Raw genomic sequence first — 25,674 nt, 5'->3', positions numbered from 1 at the left:
CGTTAGAGCAAAGATATTCAGTGTGAGACAGAAGCTGCTATCGCGTGGGGTGGTTCGACAAATTTACTAAATAGCCACCAGGAATTCATAACTGCATCTTTCCATTGTTGTTTGATATGATACCTTGGGTAAAGTTATACAGTTTCGACTAGGTCATTGCAAGGGGTGGTTGACATCCTATTGTGCTATACTATTTCGGTAATTACTAGATACATAATTGATGAATTATGTCTGACCCTGGATAGTGTTTTTCAACTGCAATAGTCCAAAAAAATCAATTCTGAAATCTCACTTCTAGGTGGAATTATTCCTAAAACATTGCATCGTATGACAAACCTTACTATTTTTGTTACTTATCCGATAATACTACGGACCAGCCATTTTAACGTAAACTAGTAGTCACAATTTTTTTTCCAAAATTGCCAAAATATTCCGAAAATACATTAAATAAGTGTTGTAACGGCATTTAATTAGTAAGGGACTGGAAGGTGAAGAATATTTTTTTTAATATTAAGAGCCATAGTACTCATGGAAGAGCAAGGAGTTGAAGAAAGAAAGTTCAGAAAAGCGTGGAATAGGGTCATATGAGCAAGCTTAGAGTTTCCCGGCGACTTAGCCCTTTGTCTTCTATCGCAGGAGTCAGGATATTTTGTCATTTAAAAAGCGAGATCTATTTTCTTCCTATCGACACCCAAACATTCGTTGCTCGTGTTTCCAAACACGACTTACCATAGATTGGACCATTCACAAAGTCTTGCTAATGGCACGGTGAGAAAGATCCGAATTTTCAAGGTGCGTGCGAAAAATTTGTTTATGCCGCTGATGTTCTCCATTTTCGCGACGATTGCGCAATTGCTAGTGAAACTTGCACAATGTAAGCTATACATAATGCACTAACTTTTTCCTAAAACTAAATTTGTTTGGAGATAATTATGGCACAAGTGGCTTTAACATAATTCTAGTTTTTAGGAAGAATATTCATATTGTTTATAATTTTTTAAATTGAGTTAATCACACATTCTCCGGAAGTTCGTTATATCTCCAGTGACCAATTGCCCCCATATCCAATAAAGTTTTTTTTTGAATTTAGACAGGCCTTCTCGACGGGTGGCTCTGGCCGAATAAAATTTCATCCATTTTTTCCGGAATCTATGAAGCTGTATGTGAATTGTCCATTCACATAATTCGGAATTCCTTTTTTTATTTATAGGTATCCAATGCAGCGAGTTTAATATTTTTCAATACCGTTTTTGACATACATTTGCTACTCAGTCTATCTTCTTATCTCGCACAAAGCAGAAGCAAAGAACCGCTTTGCTACAGACATCAGTGAAACAAGCAAGCAATATTCAATATTGTATCGTTACCCCCCACTGCACAGGAAGATAAGTCAACCAAAAGAAAATAAAAGTACCTGTACTACGGGATAACACAGTTTCGATTGACTTTAAGGGGTTAAGCCATTGTTGAATGTTGATAGAAATCGATTTTCTAATTATCGGTCTACAATGTGCTTTAGAATGTTAAAAATGATATCCCAAAACATGGAAGACAAAAACAATACATTAATGTCCAAATTTTCAATTCTGCCGCAACGACTCTTATGTAGGGTAAGGTGGGGCAAAGCCGACCGTTGGGTAAACCCGACCCCCTTCTGTTATCGGAAATCGGAAGCACTACGCGAACTAATGTCAATGTTGTCGTGTAGAGCATCGAAAATGATCATAATGGTGGCATGACAGCATTTTATTAGTCTGCATTGAGATGCTCAAACGACAATAAGTGTGTTTTTACAACTTTTGATTTGATTTTTGTGCATCATTGACTTCAAGATATTTCTGATTGTTAAAGTGATGGCATAATAAATGTAAGTGGATTTAAATTCTTTGATTTAAGTCCTGCAAAGTGCATAGATGAATTTAGGCCAACTTTTTTCATATTTTTTTTAATCGCGTCGTAATGAAAAATGTCGCGGTGGGGCAAATCCGACCTCTAAATAGTGGGGTAAATCCGACCGCTTTTTTTATTATTATTATTTTATTATTTTTAGCACAATGGTTCATAATTACAAACGAAAAACACAAAAACGTGATGAATATAGTATTCGTCGAGCAATTGCTCCGATGCGAATGGGAATATTTTTACGTGTTACTGCTCGTGATTTTGACATTCCAAAATTGACATTGATTTCCATTTTCTTCATGTTACAATTGAATAACATAACATTCATCGATTTATTATTGAACAACCATAAAATTTGGTAATATATGAACTAAATCAACCAAAAACATAGGCGGTCGGGTTTACCCCACCATTTTTGAAAACAGCAAAAATGAACGTTTCCGAAAAACGCTTTTATCTCCAATTTTTTCTAAAGATACAAATAAAATGCTTTATATAGAAATATTGCCCAGAAGTATAACCTTTAATTTGGTATATAAAACGACTTGATCCGATGTAAAATGAGCATTTTACAGCCAAAACCATTTACTAGGTCGGATTTGCCCCACCTTACCCTATATATAACTTTAACCGCGTTGTTCTCGAAACTAATTTTTTTGAGCTGGCCGGGAATGTAACTCGAACTGATTTTTAATTGCTTTAAAATTTTCACAGTATATTCGAAATTGATTTCTTCAGTGGCGTACGTAAGATTTAATTTTTTATTGCTTAACCGTTTTTAATGAAAAATTTTGCGTTGATTTTTATGACTTCCTAAATCCTATGTGCGTCACTTGCTATTAACATAAGGAATCAGGGAAACTTTAGTTTTAGGCTCTAGGTCAAAAATTACGTGAGATAGATTTCCAACCGTTGACCTTGACCCCTTTCAAAAAAATGCCATAGGGGAAAATGCTGCACAGCCGCCAACTTGTGATGAAATTGCGCGAAAAAAATTATTTTTGTTGATTCAATACTTATGTTATAAATCACATTTAACAAAATCTCGATGCACCTCTTTATTGCGCCAAGAAAAATTCTCGAAAAATGGCAATTTTTTCGTGCTCTATAGAGGTGTAATCCCTTAAATTCTCTTAAAATTCTTCATTTTATTTGATTAACAGAATTCTAACAGAGAGAATATCCCACATATATTGTGAAGCAAGCCCAAGAAAGAATTGAGATCGGAACGGTTCAATAAGTTGACCCAGAGAGAATAAAAAATTCCCATTCTTCAAAAAATTGAATAACTTTCAGAATTTCCATCCGATTTAAACTAATAATAGCTTATTTTTATTGGTTATTAGCAGGCAAACGACCGAAAGCGCATTCAACTACCTTTAATTCAACATAATAATATTTCACATCGACGCACTACAACCGAAGATATTTATATTTTACTGAACGTACTTTTTATTTTAAAGATGAAATTTATTTTTATTGTAACTCGAAAACTGTTGTACTGAAAATTTTTGGGACTTCATTTTCGGATTCAGCAAAATTTTACATCAGAAATGATGTTCAAATGTTTAAGTTCAGATTTTTGTTTTTATTTTGTAAACTAGTGTAATTTTTTTCCTGAATTTTAATGAATGAAAAAAAAGCCAAGCCTACATGACACTGTAAACCGTTTATGAGAAGTCTATCCTGAATGAGTAGAGAAATTCCGAAAGCAAAACTCGGCCAACCAGCCCCGGTCTCTTCTAATACATATCAAAAAGGATGCAACATTACCTGGAATTGCGGGTCTATATCACTATTGAGCAAACAAACTAGCTTTGACTACATTGTCACCTATGACGATTCTTGAGGCCCCCTTCGCCATGTTCCTAAACTAGCAAATTCCTAACCGATTTTTACAATTTACGGTGGGTTCCAAGCATATTCCAGAGTTAAAGTCGTATCGGTTCTTTGAACCGATTTGTACAAATCAAGTTTCAAATGGAGGACCCGGTTTCCGAGGCGTCCTACTCCTTCATACTAATTCACCCTGTATTCCAAAATATGCCAAAATAATGACAACATTGTACTCCTGCTGATTAAGTCAATTAAATAGTTTATTTTTGTGATTACAATGTTTCAGAGCCGATATGTTGCTCATCAGGTTCGTGGCAGTCGTATGTTTGTCAATGCGTGCCAAGTATAATGTAATAAACATTTCTACAATTATATTGAACATAACTAGCTATTGAATCAAAGTTTGAATATATGAGAAGGACACAATTGCACCACTAGGTAGATCGAATTTTTTTTTAAATTAGTCATTTGTGGAGAAATTCGACATCTGCTACTTTGAATTTGAAGACAAACATTCCAAAGGAAGTCATTTGAGATCATTTTTTTTGTTACTATGTTTTAATTGCCGCAAGGTTCTATTTTGTTGATTTTTTCGGCAAATTTATGACTAAAAGAAACGATAGCAATGAAATTGAAAGACGGATAGGTATACTATAGTGAATCAGTTATAAACTTAGAACGAAAAACTAGGGCTTTTTTGTTTCATTTATCAACAACTAATGAAATGTGGCCACAGTCTAGTTTCTACCTTTGTCGGAATCATACCTACCATCGAGCCAAGTGAACTACAACTAGCAGCCAGTGGATTATTTTTGTAATCATGAGTAAAGTTGGCGAAAAAGCTCCAATCCAGGAATCAGGAATCAGAATATATTGGCTTAAATAGCTCGTTCCCCGTATGTAGCCGGGGATTTGTGCCTTGGCGTGTGTTTTCATCATTTCCTGAGCGGAAGGAAAGGATAAGGAGGTGTGGGGAAGTAGAATTGGAAGGGTGGGAAAAATAACAGCACAAAACAAAAATAAACAACAGGTAAGTTAAACTCACAAGTAGTTCAACTTGCCTGCGAATAAGCCACATTGGATAAGAAACTTTAGTATGTCTCTGAGTTTCAGTCGTGCAAACATGGTTTCGTCAATACAAGGACGGCCGAAGACTCAAAATCGCAATTGCGCTACCGCAGGACAGTTGCATATCAGATGATATGAGGTTCCATAGTCGGATTCACAAAGATCACATGAAAAAGACTCAGCGCGCTGAATAGTTGCCATGTGATAATTGAGTTTGCAGTGGCCGGTTAAAGCCCCGGTCAGCATGCCGCAATGGAGCTTCGAAAAATGTAGGAGATTTTTCGAAATCACTGGGCACGGTTGTTCTAGAAACGCCTTTGTTTGGCGACACGTTTGTAGATTTTTCCAATAATTGCGGTGCTCGGACAAAGCCCAGGACCGTATTTTTTCCCTTATCCAACTTGTCGAAATTGGCAGCGCGGGCTCAGAACCAACGAAGTCAATCGCTGGACCTCCCCTGGCCAATTCGTCAGCCCATTCATTTCCAGTAATACCAGAATTTCCGGGCACCCAGACAACCCGAGCAAATACTCATGGGTTCAAACACCACATAGCCCCTTGAAAAGACCTTAAATATGGTCCGTGACAAAATTCACAACCATCAAGATACCATAAAATGGTCTCAATAACCCATAAATACACCAACATATGGTATTTTATATGGGATCTACCGGACCATGGTGATGGTATTTTCATGGTTTGAACCCATTTCAAACACCCATGTCAAACCCCATGACCATGGGGGTATTATGGGCTTTTCATTTGCTCGGGAAGGTAAATAGTGTTGACAATGCTTAGTTTTTCGATTTGGGTTCGGCACGCGATCACTAGCTTGGACCGGGATTTGTCTGAGCTAAGGGCCTTGATTGTAGCCTGACTATCGGAGCAGAAGTTTATAATTCTGCCGGACAAACTCAATTGAAGGGCCGATTGTACCCTGCACATAATCGCAAAGATTTCTGCTTGAAATACAGTACAGTATCTACCTAGTTAGTGAGATTTTTCCAATCTCATTTCACGACAGTAGAAACCAGCACCAGCACGTCCCTCCATCAGAGAACCGCCAGTGTAACAGACCACTTGCGTTTGTTGTTCTCTTTCCATAAAGCCAGACAACCACTCCTCTCGAGAGAGAATCTTCACATGGAATGTCCTGTAAGGAAAACTACAAGTGAGTGTAATATCGCTGTGAGCAAGAATATATTCACCCCATGTAACCATTTGTGACCACAATCGTGTATGACTGGTAGCAAGATCAACATGATTACTGTTCCAAAGCCCAGTAACCTGCAGTCTGTATGCACATGATAGTGCTTCTTGTTTTAAGTGTATGTGTAATGGTTTGATATTTAGAAGTGCCTCAAGAGCAGCAGTCGGAGACGTGGTGAAAGCACCAGTCAACGCCATGAGCGCCATTCTTTGCAGAGGGTTTAGCTTTGACTGGACTGTCACCACCCTCTGCCACCACACAAGGCATCCGTATGACAGTATTGGACGTACAATTGTCGTGTAAATCCAATAGATGTATTTAGGTTTGAGACCCCAGGTCTTTCCAAAAGTTCGTCTGCGCTGCCCGAAGGCCATGCACGCTTTCTTGACTCTGAACTCAATGTGAGCAGACCAATTCAGTTTGGAATCCAATATGACTCCAACGTATGTGACTTGATCTGCACACAGTAGCTCAGAATCAAAGAACTGCAAGGGACGAACCTCGGTTGTTATTCGCCTCTTCGTGAAAAGAACCATTGAACTTTGCTTGGGTTAACTGATAGTTTATCTTGTCGACACCACTGTTCGACAGCTCTTAATGCCTGTTGCATTAAGTCGAAGATTGTTCCGATGCAAAATCCAGTAATTAGTATTTGGTAATCGTCAGCAAACCCGTAGGTTGGAAATCGAAGCTCATTGAGTTGCTTCAACAAGCCGTCAGCTACCAAGTTCCATAACAAAGGTGACAGAACGCCGCCCTGAGGACAACCGCAAATACTCAACTTCCGTACCTCAGCCTGTCGCAGTGACGAGCAAAGTATGCGGTTACTAAGCATTGCGTTTATCCAACCCGAGATACATGCAGGTATCACATGACCGCGCGTCGCTGCCAATCGAGCCAAAAGAACGACAACTAGCAACCAGTGGATTATTTTTGTAATCATGAGTAAAGTTGGCGAAAAAGCTCCAATACAACCCAACGTCGCGGTCGTTGACTTAAAATTTTGTTCAATGCGACCAAGTATTTGTGAAGAGGAATACCTTCTGAAGGTGAAAATGAAGCCAAAGTTTACGGAGGTCCCGTGCCTTCAATATCATCATCTCCGCAAGGCAGTATTAATATCATTCCACACGTTAGCGCAAGCTGAACGATTCGTTTTGCAAAAGAACTTAAAGCACGTTTAATGGTTTAAAGTGACAACGTAGAAATTAAGGGGCATCTGGTGTAGTGGGCAAAAAATCGACTTCTTTTTTATACGCTTTACTGTTAGTTTGAATCTCAAGAATAGTTGCCCGCAATCTCGGTGGCCACGCTGAGCTTCTAAACAGTCATGCATTCCTCGCGCGTATTTGCTGTCATCAAATTGGCGAACACGATAACTCAAAAACTAATCAACAAATTGACTTGATTTTTTTATGGGATAATAATAATGCATAATATGTGTAGCCAGTCGATGAACCACAGAAAACTGAAGAAATTTTTTCTTCTCCCTATTATTTTGAAGGAAAAATGAGCGAATTTTACAGTAAAATATGAGATTTTTGCGTGACTGAAAATAGTTTTTTTTCGTGCACAATGAATGTATAAATTAATCTTATCATTACACAAAATATCCCTTGTTACCTTGCCTTCAAAATCGTGAAACAAAATAACTTTCGGTTTGAGTACTTTACACTAGACGCCCCCCGTAAGATTCCCGTGTACAAAATGTTACAAAATGCATGACGCAATAGGGAGAAGTAGAATCCGTTTCTTCTGATACTTGGAGCGACTTCTTCCCGGGTATTCCTATAGGTGTTCTTGTGGTGAGGATGCGGGTCGAAACTACTCTACTATAAAACTCAAAACTCACGGAATTACCATTAAACACACTACGCCATGAACCTATGAGGAACACACTCCGACGTGCAAGTGTTGCAATCAAACAGGGAACCATGGACAACCTTGCATTTAAACCGATCGCCAAGTCATCGGCGGAGAACCAGTCCAAAATACAGTTTTAATTACCAATACCTGAACCACAAACGGTGGTCAAATTTGTGGCTTCTGTCCAGGTTACAATGACTACTGCAAAAGAAGCATCAAGCATCTCAAAACCTAGTGAAAGCACTAGGTTGATAACAACACGAAGAAGATATGATGGCGGGTACCAAAACAGCTTGAACGATGATGACCTTGACATAAAATACACGAAAGAATTGAAAGAAGGTCTCCGTGCGCAGTAGAACGTTGTGTGCACAAGATCCAACGGATAATCAATAACATTTGTTTTTTTATACACTCTTAGAAAAAATGAAAATTACATTTGACATAAACAACGTAACGACGTATTTTTCCATCCGATATTAGGATTTTACATGTTATGATATGTAAAATAAAATATTGCGACTCTTTTTATGTAAAGCTTAGGCTGAATGACCTAGGAAAAGCCGAACAACTCACATTTTTACATGTAATTACATGTAAATTTATGTGAATTGGGACTGCATCTGGCAAGACGTAAAGTTACACCGCTTTTTTTTGCTGTGTATGTTTTACATATTGTAAACAGATCAAAGATCCACGGCTCAGTTAAGCTATTGCTGCGAACCGTGTTAAAATAAATGAATTAAAAAATAATAATAAAATGTTGTTCGACCAAAGCATCCTTCGGGTAAAAAGGTCAGTTATCATAAAAATGACTTGATTGAATATGGTGGCCATTGACCACAGGAGATGCTACGGATTTTAAATTACGGGTACGTCAAAAACTCAATTTTTTCGATGCTTCAAAATTTCTCGGTGGGTTTTTCTGGTCGAAACAAATAGCATCAATTTTTGCTTAGATTCTTTGAAGCAGCGGGGAAACTTACATTCACATAAAATTTAAAAAAAATGAAAATCAAGTTGTCCATTACTGCGATTTCAATAATATTCTAAAACCGTCTTGATATATATATTTGGAACTGAGTTCCTGTGTAGCTGAGATTTGCGCATAGCGAAACTAACTGCTTTATTTTTTATCTTTAAATAATCTACCCCGAATACCGAAAGTTGCAAAACTTTAACGACTCCTTTTCAAGCAGAAATCGAGTGGGACCACCCTGTGCAAGTATGCTCTATACATATCAGCGGGGTAAGATTCGTGTGATACATTCGGACGGAGCAACTGCCGTAAGGCGTGAAACGTCTTTTACCTTTCCTTTCGAGTGCAACACTTTTCAGTCGACTGGCGCGTTTCTCGGCGGTAGCATCAAACTCTCCGTTCTCTTAGAAGTGTTTTTGAGCTGGTATCGTTTTGCATTAGGTACAGGTGCGAGAATCTTAACCGAAGATACTATTTACGGACTATTTTGACGATCTGTGCGCGAACGGTTCATCCGAAATATTCTGTGTATTTGTGGTCTAGTTAGATAAGCGAACAATTTTGAACAATTTGATTAGATAAATTCCTCTGTTCTTTGGGTCTTTGCTAATTTCGTAGCCGAATATCAGTGTCAATTTCGTGTAGGAGCTTATGTTAATCCAGTAAATGTGAGGTGATATTAAAACAAGTGGAACGCTACAAACGAGTTTCATTTTAATGCAAATCAATAGGAGGAGCTTATAACGGCAGTCTAAAGGTGAACCAACTAATTCAATTAGTTTTCTGGAACGGTTGAAAAGGTAGCAAAGTGAAAAATTGCCACTCGCAATCTGCGACCCACTTAGAAGTGCAAAATAGTGAAGCTATTTAAAATTTACAATTCCAAATCATCCTAACTGCGTTAAGGTGGTCGTACTCTGATTCTCGGTTCGGGAAAAATACCACTCAAAACCGCAAGTGGCTACTAAAAATAGATAGCTCTCCTTTCTGAGTTGAAGATACGAATAGTCGAACCACTGTCGGAAAATAAGTTTGTGATGATTTTCCATGAAAGTGTGTAGCAAAACAAGACAAGCGGGATGTCTCAGCGTTTGTTTCGTCAGTAGAGGAAAATCAACAGCTGTGTCGGGGAAATTCTTGTCTGTCAAGAGCACATTGCATTGCATTTATAGCCAGCGTTGGAGCTACAAGTAGAGGGCGGAATCGTGTGAAAATTGTGTGCTCAGCAAAGCAGAGAGTGTCAGGTTTTTCTTTTACTGTCCTGGGTGACAAACAGCTGTTCCAACCCCCCGAAGAGGAGCCAATAAACTAATAAACTAGTCAATTGCGGGTGAATCGGATATAAACCGGTCGACACTCACGTACTGCATCAACTGGTCAATCCAACAAAAATGAGCGAGCAGGTTAGAAAAGATAGATAAATAAGTGCACTTTCAATGAGGATCATGTTATTTTTAAATGAGTCTGAATTGGTCTGTCTGATTGCGGTGGGGGGATAGTTGACAGCTACGGCAAAGTCTGATTGATGGATGATGAACCATCATGCAAGTGAATAATTTCACGTGCTTGATTCGAGGTGATGCGCGCCGACATTTGCCATCCGAGGAATGTGAGGGTAATCTAGCGGTTAAATGATTCACCCCGTTCGACCGTTGTTGTTGTGTGCGGTTCGTCTGCTGAACTGTCGATGGAGACGGACGATGTTTGATGTGGGGTTGTTTCTTTTCTCTGTAACAAAAATCATTCCTCACTTACGATATTTATTTTTACGCCGTACATGAATCGGCACTTACTGCTCTAGATTATTAGTGTTTAGAGTTGGACGTTTTCTTGTTTTGTTTTGTAACCGAGTTTACTGAGACAAACTGATGGATTCGATCTTTAAGTTTCAATGCAGATAAGAAAATATAATTTATTAATATATTTATTTGTAGCTTTCTCCGCAATATTCAATTGATGTATCTAATTTAGTGCCAGTACTGGTGCCATTCTATTCCAAACCGAGCACTACAATAGAGATTTGAATTTTTTTTGGTTATATACAGATTGGAATAATTATTCGCTATAACAATGACGTTCCTCAACAATTGAATTAAAAAAGTTGGTCCCCAAAATTGTATCATGGGATCATCGGTCCACGGCGAGAGTATCAACAAAAAATTAGCAGCCTTCCCTCCCTGATTCATCGTCTCTTTTTCTGTAACCAGATTTGTCTAATCTTGTTGTTTGATGTGACACTAGCGTCTAATCGCGTATTACCGGTCGGTTCCAGTCGTAAACCCGGTGGCTGTCGCGTGTTGCCTACCAATCGCAAATGGCATCGTTTTGGGCAACAAGATTCAACTTCCAAAAACGGATGGTGGACAACAAGGGCGACAACACCTATGAATGGACCATTGCGAGTTACCAAATATAGCCAAAGCTGAGTGGTTTTTGGTTCCGAGATCCGCTATCGCCATTTGTGCGTATGTCTACCTGCTATTCAGTATCGATGAACCATTACTATAGGATAGTGGATAACTGAAGAGCGCTTGTTATATCTTTCTGTAATCCGACCATCATAGACGAATAGTTTTTTCGGCGCGCTGGCCGACTGTCATCAGGTGCATATGTTTGCGAAAACGCACATGAAACGTTCCAAAGCTGAGTCGGCTTAGTTTGTATACTTTAATAGCTGTACATCCAAAAATAGAGAGCTTCGCTCCCAACTGGTGAATATAAATAATACACATTATAAAACCGAAATAGTACACTCGCTATTCAGGCGTAATTGAAACGAGTAGGAGATAGTGCCGTGCACCGACCAATAGACAGCGTTTTCGATGCTAGCAACCAACTGTTAATAACCGCCCCCGCAGCAAATATTACCCGAATTCGACGCATGATGTTTGAAGATTGGAATAGCGCGATCCGATAGAGCTGTTATTAGGTCATTAGCGAAAGATCAGTTCTCAACCAATCGAAAAACGAGCACCTACTTAAAATTTCTATTAGCCAGTTGTTGATGAGTGTTGAGCACTCCGAAGGACTTACTATTTGTGCACTTTGATGTTTTTGCGTCAATAGCGTCATTTTACTATTTGATCTCTTCAGGCCTAAATAATAAATTATCTCGAAAACTAAACGTAGGGGTTGGGTATTTTTTACATAGAATGTGCATGCAAAATTTGAAATAGATCGGTTAAGTAGTTTTTAAATGGCAGTTAACACCGCAAATCGTGTTTTTTCCAGAGATGTTCTACAAAAAGCTTTCTCATCGAGTCGCTCGATATTTGCATTGCATAGAAAAATTACAGAATGTTATTGAAATGATCCATTATAACTACAAAATCTTGATCAAATTTATAAGAAATGGCAAAAAAGTGTTCTTTTCACGCTGTAACATTTACACCCCCTTCAAATGTTCAAATGATCAAAAAGTAGACCAGAATTTGGCATTTTTTGCGGGCCAATAAAAAACATAGCAGTTTTAGGATTCAACAAGTTTATATTTTCGTCTTCATCTAGACGAAAAAACAAAATGGCGCTAGTCGTGACGTTCTGTCTAATGTTAGGTGCGTGTGGAATTCCAAAACTGCGTACATCTTGCTGCCTCAGGATCGATCTGAAACAAAAAAAACTTATATTATTATCAGTCTCTAAAGTAAAGCTAATTTATTGAAAGAATGGACCTTTTCCAATTGAAGGCTTCACTAAAAATAGTGAATACAAAAAATTTGTAAATTTTATAGATAATTCCGCCGATGAAAAATATTTTCTTTCGAGAGGTCGAAAGATACAGTCTTTAAATTGAACCGTTTTCAATTGAGAGTGTACGCTGTTTTAAAATATCATGTTTTGAGATAAATGCGTTTAAGGTTTTGAGAACGTAGCAAACAGACTCGTATATTCTGTTCTACAGCCAAAATATATTTTGAACAAGTGAAAATCTATTCAAAAGTTTTTTTTTGATCATTTGCAACACTGAGCAAATTATCAAAAAAAACTTTTGAGTAGCAAGAAGTAAATTTGCAATCACGCCCTTTGGAAATTCGTACTTATAAAATAGTTGTGAAATTGACCCTCTTAGTTAAAAATTATTTGCTCCGATAATCTTCCTGGTTAAAATGTCAAACCATATTGCCATAAAAACTAAATGACCCCCTAATCTTACGAAAATTCAATCACCCTCTTGTGAATATGTATAAGATAGCTATAAAATCTCCTTAGTTTCATTTAAAAAAATCAATATGTAATCTCCTAGTTTTAAGTTAATAATTCAATTTGTTTGTCTTTTGACTTAAGTGCCAATACCTTATTTAGGACTGGTGGTATCCAACGGGGAAAAACGATCGGAAATGGTGAGTGAAGCTAAGCAATCATGTGAAAGAAATTCCCCCCAGAGGCGAGACTCGAACTCGCAACCTTTGAGACTCCGGCCCAATGCACTAACCCTTATGCTATCCCTGGGTATGGTGACATCCCAGAAAGAACATATGATTATCCCACTGGCGACGGTGATCGTACCCTGCCTGCAAAGCGAGAATCACACACAACGGCAGCTGATCACCCCAACACATTTGATCTATTTAATTTCCCCGCTAGATACCAAGGCCCGGGTTTTTATAATCGTCTGATGTCTAATTTTTAGTTCATTACCCATCGTACTTCGGTCAGTCTTCATTAGCTCTGTCACCCACCGAAGTACGATGGGTAATGAACTAAAAATTAGACATCAGACGATTATAAAAACCCGGGCCTTGGTATCTAGCGGGGAAATTAAATAGATCAAATGTGTTGGGGTGATCAGCTGCCGTTGTGTGTGATTCTCGCTTTGCAGGCAGGGTACGATCACTGTCGCCAGTGGGATAATCATATGTTCTTTCTGGGATGTCACCATACCCAGGGATAGCATAAGGGTTAGTGCATTGGGCCGGAGTCTCAAAGGTTGCGAGTTCGAGTCTCGCTTCTGGGGGGAATTTCTTTCACATGATTGCTTAGCTTCACTCACCATTTCCGATCGTTTTTCCCCGTTGGATACCACCAGTCCTAGTTTTAAGTAATTTAAAATGTAAAACAAAGCAAAATTGGCATCTTTAAACTAACGCAAACGTGTCTTATCAAATAAACGAATTGAATAAAAGAAAAGAAGAAGATTGATAGAAAAAGTACGCGCATTGATTATTTAAAAAGTGAATTTATTCTATTTTGTTTTTTTTACCCTCCTTTTTACCAAGCATCAATTGCTTTAAGATGGGTATTGCATTACACCTCGATAGTGGTGCATCGAGGAGACCGAGAGGGCTTATGCGCCTTTTTTATGTTATATGTCTCTTCATACTCTGCGCTTGCGCATACCAACGTTAAACCACTGGTCTATGCGCGGTGGCGTGGCTGACTGGCGGATCGACGTAGATTGACTTTTGCTGTGTGCCGTGTTTGCAAATATTGTTCTATTGGCGGTATTCGTGGACGGGGCTCACGGAGGGAGTCATTGTGTGTCCATTTATCGGCTGACTTCGCCATCGTGCATATACTAATTAAATTAATTTAATAATTAAATTAATTTAATAAAGTAGGATAAGTAGAAACCTATTAGTTGTAGATTTGTGATAATCGTAGTTTTCCGTATTAGTGTTCAACTGTTATGTGCTAGTCGTATGTCTATCTGTGTATGTATTCGTCTGAGTATTTGTGACAGTTGAGACAGGGAATGGATGCAGAAGTGACGTATATAATAGAATAGCGGCTAATATTTCTGGTGATCAATCTGAGCATTTGGTTCTATTCATTCGGGAAAGTCGGGTTGGATAAATTAGGGTAAAATAAATTTACCGACGCACGCGAATCATCCATTCCCGGCCAGCATAGCATGATGAAAGTCTAACAGAATGCAATTGTCGTTACTGATAAATATACAACATTTGCTGCATTTAGACGAGTTTGATTGCATGTTACATGTGTTTTTTTCTATTCTATTTCATTAGTCTGTTTCTTTTGTACACCTATTAGTTTGCTTTTCCATGAATTGGTCACGTCCGGAAACCATTACTCTCTGTCCTAATAACTCAGGTCCATACATTCAGTAGGACCAATCAAAAAATAAAGCACATATCCACTAGACGACACGTTCCATGGCGACATCACCGGGAACTCTAGTGATATGGAAGGTCTCACACTCTTTTAGCATCTTAGCAGTACACCAAAAAATAAAGTATTAGATTCACGGTCCGCGCGATTATCCAAGAACACACGCGAATATGCGAAAGGCACACGGTTATAAAATAAAATTCATACACGCGAAGTTACATACACGTTAACACACGCGACATACAAACGCACACGCGATCGAACACGTTAACGTACGAATGCGCGAGCCCTTCGCGATGATACACGCGATTGCGAGTCCCTACACCCGCACATATCTAAACCGTACAATGAATATCACATTCAGAATTACGGCTCGCTACAATTGGCCTAAAGCAATGTTTTAGTGGGCGCCATTACCTGTCTCGTCTGTAATTGTAGTGTGTGATTCTGACGGGGAGCCCTTCCGAGAACCTTTCTCTACAGCTCCAGTTGGATAACTCTCGAAAAAAACTATGTTTCATTATTACGAATATATCTTAAGTGGGTTGATAGCAAATTCTAATAATATCAAAATCAGCCTTAACTATTTCCAAATTATTCGTAGCTATCTGGTCTCTTCGGGAAAGTTGCGGGTTTGTGACGATAAAAAATATCTTGGAACGTTGTTAACACGATAAGTCAGAAACAAAAAAACTGAGAATTTAAGGTGTTCATTATAGAAAACGTCACATAACTCGATTACTGTGAGTGACAGAGACAACATGTCTTCTGAAAAATTTATAAAATACTCTCCGCTACAACTTTGTCGAAGAGGGCCAAGCACTACCTCATTCGGTTCAACAGTTAAATTTTTCATAGAGATATTGCCAAAAGATGTTTTTTTTACACACCCACATACAGAATATATTTAAAATGACGAATTTCGCGCTAAATCGTATTCAGAGTTGGCAGCATCCTCTCAGATTTTAATGAAACTTTTTGTACATGAGAACTTTGTCACAAAAAGCCACTTTGCATACTTTGTTTTTCCAAAAATGATATAAATTGTCTTTTGAAAAGGGTCAAAATTTTTTCACCAACTTTTTTCAAATGTTTATAGTCTAAAAATGACAAAAAATGTAGTAAGAGTAATTTTTACAAAATTAGTCAAATTTTTGAATAAAAATATTGAAAAAAATCTTCATTGACTCCTACACTGAAAAAAATCGATTTTAAAAATTTAAAGTCAATTTTCAAAATAAAACCATCTTTGATTTGGATGAAATTTTGTTCCAAAATATGTACTTATGTTTCCTACCTACCATCAAAAATTCAAGTTGGCCACTTTCAAGGTAAAATAGTTAATGGAAAAAAAACTCTTTTTTGTCCGAACTGAATACTTTTTTCAGTCTATTTTTATCGAAAATTAAACCATTGAAATTCAATCATCTCAGAATCCAAATTCACAACTGTTAGTTGCCTGATACATGCAAAAAGTATCAGTAACGAATTTGGTATATATTCATAACAAACTTGAATGAGGGCAAAGATAAGCCATTTAACATCATCGCTATATGCGAGATTTAACTAAATACCACTTGGCCGTGTACGAAGAAGTATCTATGTACCCGCTCAGGCAGTAGTGATTGATGGTGTAGTCTCCAAAAAGGGCCTTAATTGCGAAGTATGGGGTTCGCTCCTTTAAGAAACCTTTTGCTTTGGCCAGTGAAAATTCTGGTTCGCAAGCAATTGCGATCAGGAAAAATCAAGGAGTGTATGAAAACAACTTATTTTCCATCAGCCTCATTTTGAACCTTTCACCGTATCTGCTCTTCTAATCTTTTGATCTTTTGGACCGGTCTACCTGTTGTGCCACGAGGCATGAACTGCCGTCGTTGCAAACAATTGGAAAATGCGGAGAGAATCATGAAAAGTTTTCCTACTGTGGAGAGACTCCGCATGAACTCTCGACATATCCCGCATATAAATTATGTGGGGACAAAATGAAACATTCTTTCGATGAACGCTCCGATAAGAAATGCAAAAGAGCGCTACAGCGCTACGCCACCGAAAACGACCAATTTCTTTACGTTTCCTTGTACACTAGTGAGCAGGAGTCTGACCATCCCATTGTGGGAACATCTTCTAATGTGCCTGTAAATTTCCGAAAGAAGAAAATCAGTTTTCTCTCCTAAGTTTCCTCGTAAAGGCCTGAGAGTGTCCCTTGAAGGGTGCTGTTACAAAACCAAAGTAAGTGGTTCCTCGGACACGGTAATCGTGGAAAATAGCAGGAATTTCCACATGGGACATCAAAAAAACCCCAAGCATCCCTATATTTCAGTCTCTGCATTTTTCCCCAGGTTTTAAACAATGCATTTGCACTACGATTAAAGGTCAGACGAAACGAGTACCCGACGCGAATAACCGTGAACAGTCTCCTACTTTGTGGTGGGCAGAGATTGCTTAGAATTGTACGCGAAGTGAACTTTTGAACGTCGGATCGCCCAAATTTTTCCCAATATACGCGACGCTACAAATGCAAATGAAAAACTTAATGAAAGCTGAAAACGCGATTATTGGCACCGGTTCGTCGAAGGATTAACGGACGGATCATCAGAGAAGCAATGTTTCGTCTGGAGGCTAGGGCCTACGTTGCGTATTCGATTTATCCTGTGATTGGAATCCACGGAACGTTCGTCATATGATGACAGCTATGCATCGCTTTTATGCTAACCATTATGACAGTAGTGGTGAGTGCAATCATAAAAGAGGCTGTGTTGCCAACATTCTCCCCACAAAACTGATGGTTTTATATTTATCTATCAACGATTATGCCTACATCGTTACAGTTACAGGAGGCTCTCCGTTTAATGGAGCATGGAAAGCACTCTTTGTATTTCCTGGAGAAAACATGGGAGTTTTTGAGTACTTCATCTGAAAAATCTTAGCAGATTACCTTAGTTTGAGTTCCTTCACAGTGCTCCATTCCAGGTAATGAGAAGGCGGACACTTGGATTGGAAAAATAATGAGAAGGTGAACATTCAGGCATTAGAAGGCGATATTTATGAAAGATCGCGTGGCTTCAACGAGTTTTTAATTATTTCTTCTCAGAGGATGCTCGAAAATTGGCAAATTTCGTGGAGCGATGGAAGCTTAGAAATCGCAAAGATATCAACAAACCTTGGTCCAAGAGAATGGATGAGGATCATGACTTCATTCGGGTGATATCTCGGATCATGTACAACATTATACGTAGAATGCCCATGTCCGGCGTATTAGGGTCGTGGAAATCGGTCTCTAAACTTGTGGTGCCGGTTATCGCTATATTAAACATGTTGTTTGGTCGTGCGCTAAGTGTTCTAGTACCAGATCTCCGTTAAACGAATCGCTTCGGCCTCGTTCCAGTCCAGTCCGAGATACTAATTCGTTACTGATACTTTTTGCATGTATCAGGCAACTAGCAGTTGGGAAATTGGGTTCTGAGATGATTATGACTTTTATTGGTTTAGTTTTCGATAAAAACACACTGAAAAAAAATCATTGTTTTCCTTGAAAGTGCACAACTTGAATTTTTAACGGTTGGTAGGAAACATAATTACGCATCGTAAAACTAAATTTCATCTAAATCAAAGATGATTTTTTTTTGTAAATCGACTTTGAATTTTTAAAATCAATTTTTTGTAGGACGGTCAATGAAGAATTTTTTCAATATTTTTATTAAAAAATTTGACTAATTTTGTGGAAATCACTCCTACAACATTTTTTTGTAGGATTTGTCATGTTTAGCCATTTGAAAAAAAATGGTAATAATGTTTGACCCTTTTCAAAAGGCAGTCTAGATCATTTTTGGAAAAAAACAAGGTATGCAAAGTGGCTTTTTGTGACAAATTTCTCATGTACAGAAAGTTTTATTAAAATCTGAGAGAGTGCTGCCAACATTTGTTCGAGTTGGCGTGAAATTCGTCATATTTAAAATCTATAAAATAGACAGTTTTGACTCCAATGAATCAAGTATCTCAAAACGCTGTTTTGAGTCACTGTGCATTGGCTCAAATAGTAGGGTCATAATTGGGGCACTCGGTTCAAGTTTTCATTGTGCTAAACCATAAATATTTCACCATTGTCAGGCCATTTTTACCCTACATATATTTTTGTTCACGCGGATGTTATTTGGAATAAATCGAATTCGATCCACAAAAAGAAACAAAATTTCAGCTACTTACAATCAGCAAACACTAGCGACATATGGTGATAAGATGTTATCGTGCTATAAGCAGGTCGTATCACATGCCCGACCCGCTGACGGTCAGATATCATCGGTTCGGTAGCCATGTTCACAAGTCGATGCTTCATCCTTGACATCGGCACTGACGCTTTGGTCGTTTCTTATTGATATGTAGGTAGCTATGTGTACAACAAAAACGAATGAGCACCACCCGGTTTGGGGAAAGGAAACATGAGCCCCGTCTATTGCACGATCAAAAGCAACTGCCCTTTGCCGAATGTTTGGCGTTTCCTTATATGGAGTAAGCTGTTTGCTGTCATGTGTATTTTTGCCGTGGCGAATGGCCCAATACCGGCAATAAACATTCTCTAACTCTATCTCGTTGTTTCGCACTAGCGCATTCGAATGACGGATCAAAAAGCAGGGTTACAATATGTTTCATAGTATTTATGGATGGAAGTTTCCAGCGCCAAATATGTACAGGATTTTACACCGAAGATCCAAGATTACGTTGATGAACCATCTGAGTAATGGTATATTTCGAATTGCATTGTGCCCGGAATCTACCGTAATCTCACATTAGAGCCCTCCTACAGGACCGAGACAGGAGTAAGCTGAAGGAAATTGCTTACAGCAACAGCTCACCCACCAATCCATGCAATCTAAGGGCTTGGGTGGAGGAAGAATAAGCCATGTAACTGCATCTGCAATTGAGGAGTGTAAGCATTTTCTCGCTGTTAGCTCCCGTTGACAAATGTACTCACTGCCACTTCGGCTCGCAATACTGTGGTAAGTAGTCATGCAGTGCTATATTGCGCACTTCAGCTCACCACGCCATGTACAGTGCATGGGGATGCGAGTAGGGCCATTCAGCGTTGACATTTGAAAGCAGAGGAGCCACTCTCAAGGACGCTACTGATTGTATATCGCCGACAACAGATGAAGACGTTTCATTCCACTATTCTTCCGGCGCTAGAATATCGGAAATTGGTCTGAGGGAAGAGGTACGAGCCTTTGTGTTGGACAATGGGAGGAATGTTATCATATTGTGTAGTCGTAATCAATCTATAATCCGCTGCGGTGCGACTGCATGGAAAAGACGGACAGAACCCGAAAAATAGTTGAAATTGATGGGAAATTAAGTTTGAGGCACTGAACTTGATTTTGATGAGAATGACACGGTAATCTGAATTTTCGCTGATTGTTGTTGCTGGATTGTTGTCGGCTCGGATTGTTGCGAATTATTTGCTGGTTTATTTATCATTCCAAAAATTGAATTATTTTCAACTATGATACTACTTAATGCCACATCAACAACATTTGTGTTCAAGATAATTCAATCATTATAAATATTGAAATGGGTCTTCTTAGTTTAAAACCAATGTATGTATGGAGAACTAGGGATAAAGAAGATTTCAATGAACATGGTCATCTTAATTTTTTTCATAAAATGTTAATCAAAATGTCAATCGTCAACTTTGGAGAATCAGGATCTTTCGATTGATCTGTACGCAGCTCACCTGTGTTCAATTCCCAACCGAATATAGGGTTAGAGATTTTTCCAAAAAAAAATTCTCCAACCCCAAAAGTTTCATAATATTATGCAGTGCATATTTTTGGAAAAAATAATTTTGGTGAATAATTCTAGAAATAATAATGGAGAAACCCCTCTTTAAAAACAATATTTAGAAGTTTGGTGTCTTCCGTAAAGTTGTTAAGATTGGTAACAACTTTGTTGAGGGCATGAATACTCTATGTATTCAGGATATCGAGATATATTAAAATATTTGCGAAACACCCTTTTAAGGCTAGAAGAATTTTCCACGTTCAACAAGGTACAATTTATTAAAATTGAGTGAAGAATAATAGAGATATATGCACGAGAAAATGATTCAATTTAATATGAATGATAAAAAGCCCTACAACCCCAACTTTTCGTATTCGGACAAAGGTCAAAAAGGTTCCGTTAGATTTCTAAAATTTTCACACATTAGAAAAACTGCAAAACGTGTATCATTTGCATCACGGAGCAGAAAAATTATTAAAAAATAGGGGATTTTGGGGACAAAATGGCCCAGTACCCCACTTTCCCATATTTTTCGAAAAACAAAAATATCTCCATTCAAATACTAAGGTTATTTCCTTTAAAAACAATTATGAATTTTAATTTTCTGAGTGCTACTTCAAAAGCTATAGCATTTAATATATTTTTCTTCCATATTTTCTCATAGCACCAATTTCAAAAAAATTCAAACGAAGTGGGCGGGGTCTAGAATTGTCCAAATGATGTGAAATCTGGCATATGTGCTTAATTTGACCTTTGTCACAAGATGAGAGAGGTGGAATTTGGGGATTAAAAAATTTTTTTGCAATGCCCTAGTGTGCACTGACAACTTCCCAAACAAACATCGTTCTGTGTTCATATTAAACCCACACGTCGTGTACGAACTCAAACACGCTATTTCGTGCCAAAACACGTGCACTTGATCGCCTGCACAACCGAACCCCATGTACGTACACGGTGTGCGTACACACGTACACACGAGACGAGGCATGTTTAAGGTTGAACGCGAGCACGAAATTTTGTGCACAGATACAAACTTGGTGATGTTTATGGGATGTCTGCTGACAACACGCTGATCGGGCCGGTATTCCGCGGTACAACAGCAAAATACGAAATTACTTGCAAATTTATCTATTTCTTATTTGCGGCTCACCATTCATAGATATAAAATGGGCGTTACTAACAACGCAGCCGGAGGAACTGTCAATTGCAGCTAGTCCATATAAAGTGTATGAGGCAGAGTGAGAGGCGATAAAATGAACAGAAAAAAAGAACACAAATGAGCTCCCCAGGTCCCTTCTTAGGTGCGGACCAATCATGGCGTAGATAATCGCTGCTTTCACAAAATCCATCATTTTAGTTATTTGTAGTAGTTGCACATTTACGGAATACATTTCAAAAAAGATACACATATTTTCATTCAGATAGAACAAAAGTATAGTGATTTCGTTCAACGAAAATTATTCACATTTAAAAACTGGAAAACTATCCCAGGAGAAATTTTTGAAACGAGTCCCTTGTATTGAAACTTCAAAATCCGATAGATAAAACATCCGACCGAAGCAAAGCTTTTAATTACTGGGTCTGCTGTGGTTATCAACAGCAATCCAATCAGTAATATACCTATTGAAACAATTTGGAATTTGATCATCTTATTATAGTGCATCCCACAAAATATTTGGACTTGTACTAAATTATGGTGAATATGGTTTGAACGAATCTGACACCAGTTTGATTTTACTATCATTATTGAGAATGAAAGTCATATTCGACCAAAAAGCGTTCCGTCATAATCCAACAACAACTGATTAACAAAATTTACATGCGTATCATAGTATGGGCGAAGAAATTTTTAGTTTGCCTTCTTACCCCACTATCTGACCGCGCATCGCCGTGCTTCCAATTCGACAAGCAAAAGTCAAATGGAGCACAAAATATATGCGGGCCTGTATTACTTCCCAATATTCGATCAGGCCTCTTAGATGCTCCATATTGACGGCTCTGTCTGCGGTAGACTGGTAAATTTCGGTTTTCTGCCAATCACCTGAGTCTAATGCATGCCCTTATAGCTTAAAGTAACTATGGTTCTGCAATCGGTTCCAGCTCATCATATCAAAAAGCTCAAGCTCCATAAACGTTTTAACCCATTCATGCCCATGTTGTTTGTGGACAAAAACGTTTTTAAACAGCTATAACTTTTGATTGAGGCAAGATTTGCTCACAAAAACAAGTAAGGCTAATAAATGTGACTATTGGCTTACATTTGAGTATTAACAGTTACAAGGATCAGCTCTAGAACTGAAGTTATTGCAATTAGTCGGATTGAACTCCGATGGAGCAGTGCTGCCAGGGACAGTTTACGTTCCTATTTATTTATTTATTTATTTATTGAATACCTTGTAACGTAAGACATGTATCTTTTTTAATACGTTGACGACGGAAAATGAATTTTTCATATAACTTCGTTATGTTGCAATGTTAGTGAAAACTGATAAAACTTATCAATTTAGACTATTTTTGGCTACGTTTTCCACGGAGTTGAACTATTGTAAATATTCTACGAGAATTGTAGTGAGCATTGGAAGGTAAAAATTGAGCAGCTTCTAGCACTGCAAGAGAAGCACCTGCTTTTATGAAAAAAGGGTTTTCGAGTTTCTTGACCCCATCACTTTCAAGAAAAAATAGTTTTGAAACCCTACACGTACTAGAAAAAAGTTGGGCATGAAAGGGTTAAGTGCAAATCAATTTATTTAAAATAAATAGCGATTTATTGATAATGTCAAACGAATAACAGATCGAAATGTTGTGAGTTAAACGGGGCAATTATGCACCCAAAACACACTCACATTTTTATGCCAAAAGCACAATTTTTTGCAAATGGAGCTTTTCGCGCACAGTTTGAGGTAAGTGCAACGTTGGTATGTGTTATTCAAGTTATCTCTGCATTGCCAAGTAGCTATGGGGTTCAATATCGTATTGCACAAGTATGAGATTGGTTGAACACTAACGAATCCTTTGGGAGCTTTTCGCTTAGAGTTCTAGAGCGAAAAAAACAGATGCATTTACGCTCCCGAATATTCGTTTTGGGAGTGCGAATAAATGTGGGTCTCCTACACAACGCACTAACCTTTGTGCTATCACTGGCACTTACGTTTAAAAAATATATTATATAATTGTAGCAATTTATTACTTGCTGAAACCGGGATGAAAACAACGTGCATGTTTACTAAATAATGTTGTGCTCGTAAATAATATATATCTCAGGACTAAAGCTAATCCAATCTCAAGTACTGTCATACCATAAATAAGTTAAAAACCGCTCGTTTTGCTACAATGAAATCCTGCTCCCCCCTTTGCCAACCCAGTATTCATTGTTCACCTCTTTCCACAAAGGAAAATCTAACAGACTTGAAAAGTTGGCTAATGGCAGCAAGGCGGTGAACAATGGCTTCATAAAGATTGTTGCTTTTGCAAGCAAAATAGGTTTAACTATATATCATATAAAATATACTGAGACAGCTGGCGGGGGTCCCATTGGCGTAATTCCGGGATAGAAAAGGAGGTATGGTAGTAGGAAGGTGGTGCAGTGCAAAGATGCGTTCTAAACGCGATATTTGCAACAGTGTTTTATTGTACCGGTGTGTCAAATTCAGTGTACAGATATGCTACCAAATGAGAATCACTTATAGCTAGTAACTTATGTCTACCTCTTCCATTTGAACGTTTGTGTCTAATTACATATTGAACATAGGCTAATGCAAATGTCGTATGGTTGGAAAATGATTGCATTGCTTGAATATATAAACAGTTCAATAGTCGATTGCAAATGCTTCCGAAAGCCTGCTTCGCATGTAATTAGTTCAATCCTAAAGGTTATATATCACTGTTAAATCCACCGAACAATACACTTTGGCACTATGCAAGGCTGATGAATCCTTGATAATTGAATATGTACCTACTATATAAATAATTTAAGTTTGCTAGCGTGCCGTCTCATTTAATGAATACAATACTTATTCGCTCATAGCTCGAAGGAGTTTTAATACCTTACAACCCAGTAGATATGAGGCATTAGTCCTTCGAGCTGAAGCAGCAGATCTTAAAGAGTGAATCTATTACCCAAAAGAAACTTTTCTGTAGAGTGGTTCAAATTTTAGCGGCCGTTCCAAAAGACTGTAGAACTAGAAATAACTCATCAATTATTCGCTTTCACACTAGAATATATTGAAGTTGTTATAGTAAATAGAAGCAGAATATTATTCAAAATCGATTTGCATACGTTTTCCAATGCATGCGAATACCCACACTGATATGGAAGAAGATAGAATTTGAAACACCCTTTTACTCACCTACATTCAGTTGCTTCGGTAGAAAACTTATGTGAACCTCTGGACACCCACCCACCTATTTAATATGCAATAGCAAATTATCTGTCAAGGGTACTAAAGCGAGCAAGTTAGTTGGTCTACGAAGAATGGTGCAAAAGTGGAAAACTTTCAAGTTTTATTGCGAGTGGTTATTATTCTTCTTCGACATAATGCTAATAATAAAGTAGACTAGGTGTATCATACAGTGATGTTGAGCAGCTTCCAGCTCAGTAGACTAGAAACGGTGGAAAATTGAATACGGACCTTATCTACGATAGGGATCGAACCAAAAGGGGATTATTTCAGCGGATGGATGGTTTTTGAGTTTGCCACGATGATAGCGGGGATGAAAAATACATGTATGGTACCTTCATGCCAGTGTATATTTTTCATTTATAACAATATGGTACTTGCGGGTGATATTGAATACACTACACATTTTTTCTAGTCTGTTCTTGCGCCCAATTTGTAATACTTAGTTAACAACAGGTAAAAGGTATCCATAAAGGGGTTCTGATTTCCCTTTGGAATCACCCCCGCTCGTTTTGGGTAACGAACAACGTACCTTCCATTAAAGTGAGCAAATATTTTTCATTGAAAGTACTTTC

General features: G+C 38.1%; 1 protein-coding gene across 5 annotated transcripts in view; it reads left to right on the top strand.

The window, feature by feature from the left end:
• The window catches only part of LOC131693257 (cAMP-dependent protein kinase type I regulatory subunit), a 142,304-nt gene that overhangs the window by 82,832 nt on the left and 33,798 nt on the right, over nt 1-25,674 (top strand). Inside the window, exon 1 of one of the 5 annotated variants that reach the window (XM_058980948.1) lies at nt 9,223-10,264. The exons of the other annotated variants lie outside the window; for them this stretch is intronic. Within the exon in view, the coding sequence (XP_058836931.1) occupies nt 10,253-10,264 (12 nt within the window). The 5' untranslated portion in view covers nt 9,223-10,252. Of the gene's footprint in view, nt 1-9,222; nt 10,265-25,674 lie in introns of those variants that run through there. 5 annotated transcript variants of the gene reach the window in all.

Source organism: Topomyia yanbarensis, chromosome 3 (assembly GCF_030247195.1).
Source record: "Topomyia yanbarensis strain Yona2022 chromosome 3, ASM3024719v1, whole genome shotgun sequence".
Taxonomy (NCBI): Eukaryota; Metazoa; Arthropoda; class Insecta; order Diptera; family Culicidae; genus Topomyia; species Topomyia yanbarensis.
The sequence above is the reverse complement of the archived record's forward strand: the minus strand, read 5'-3'. Positions and strand labels throughout refer to the sequence as shown.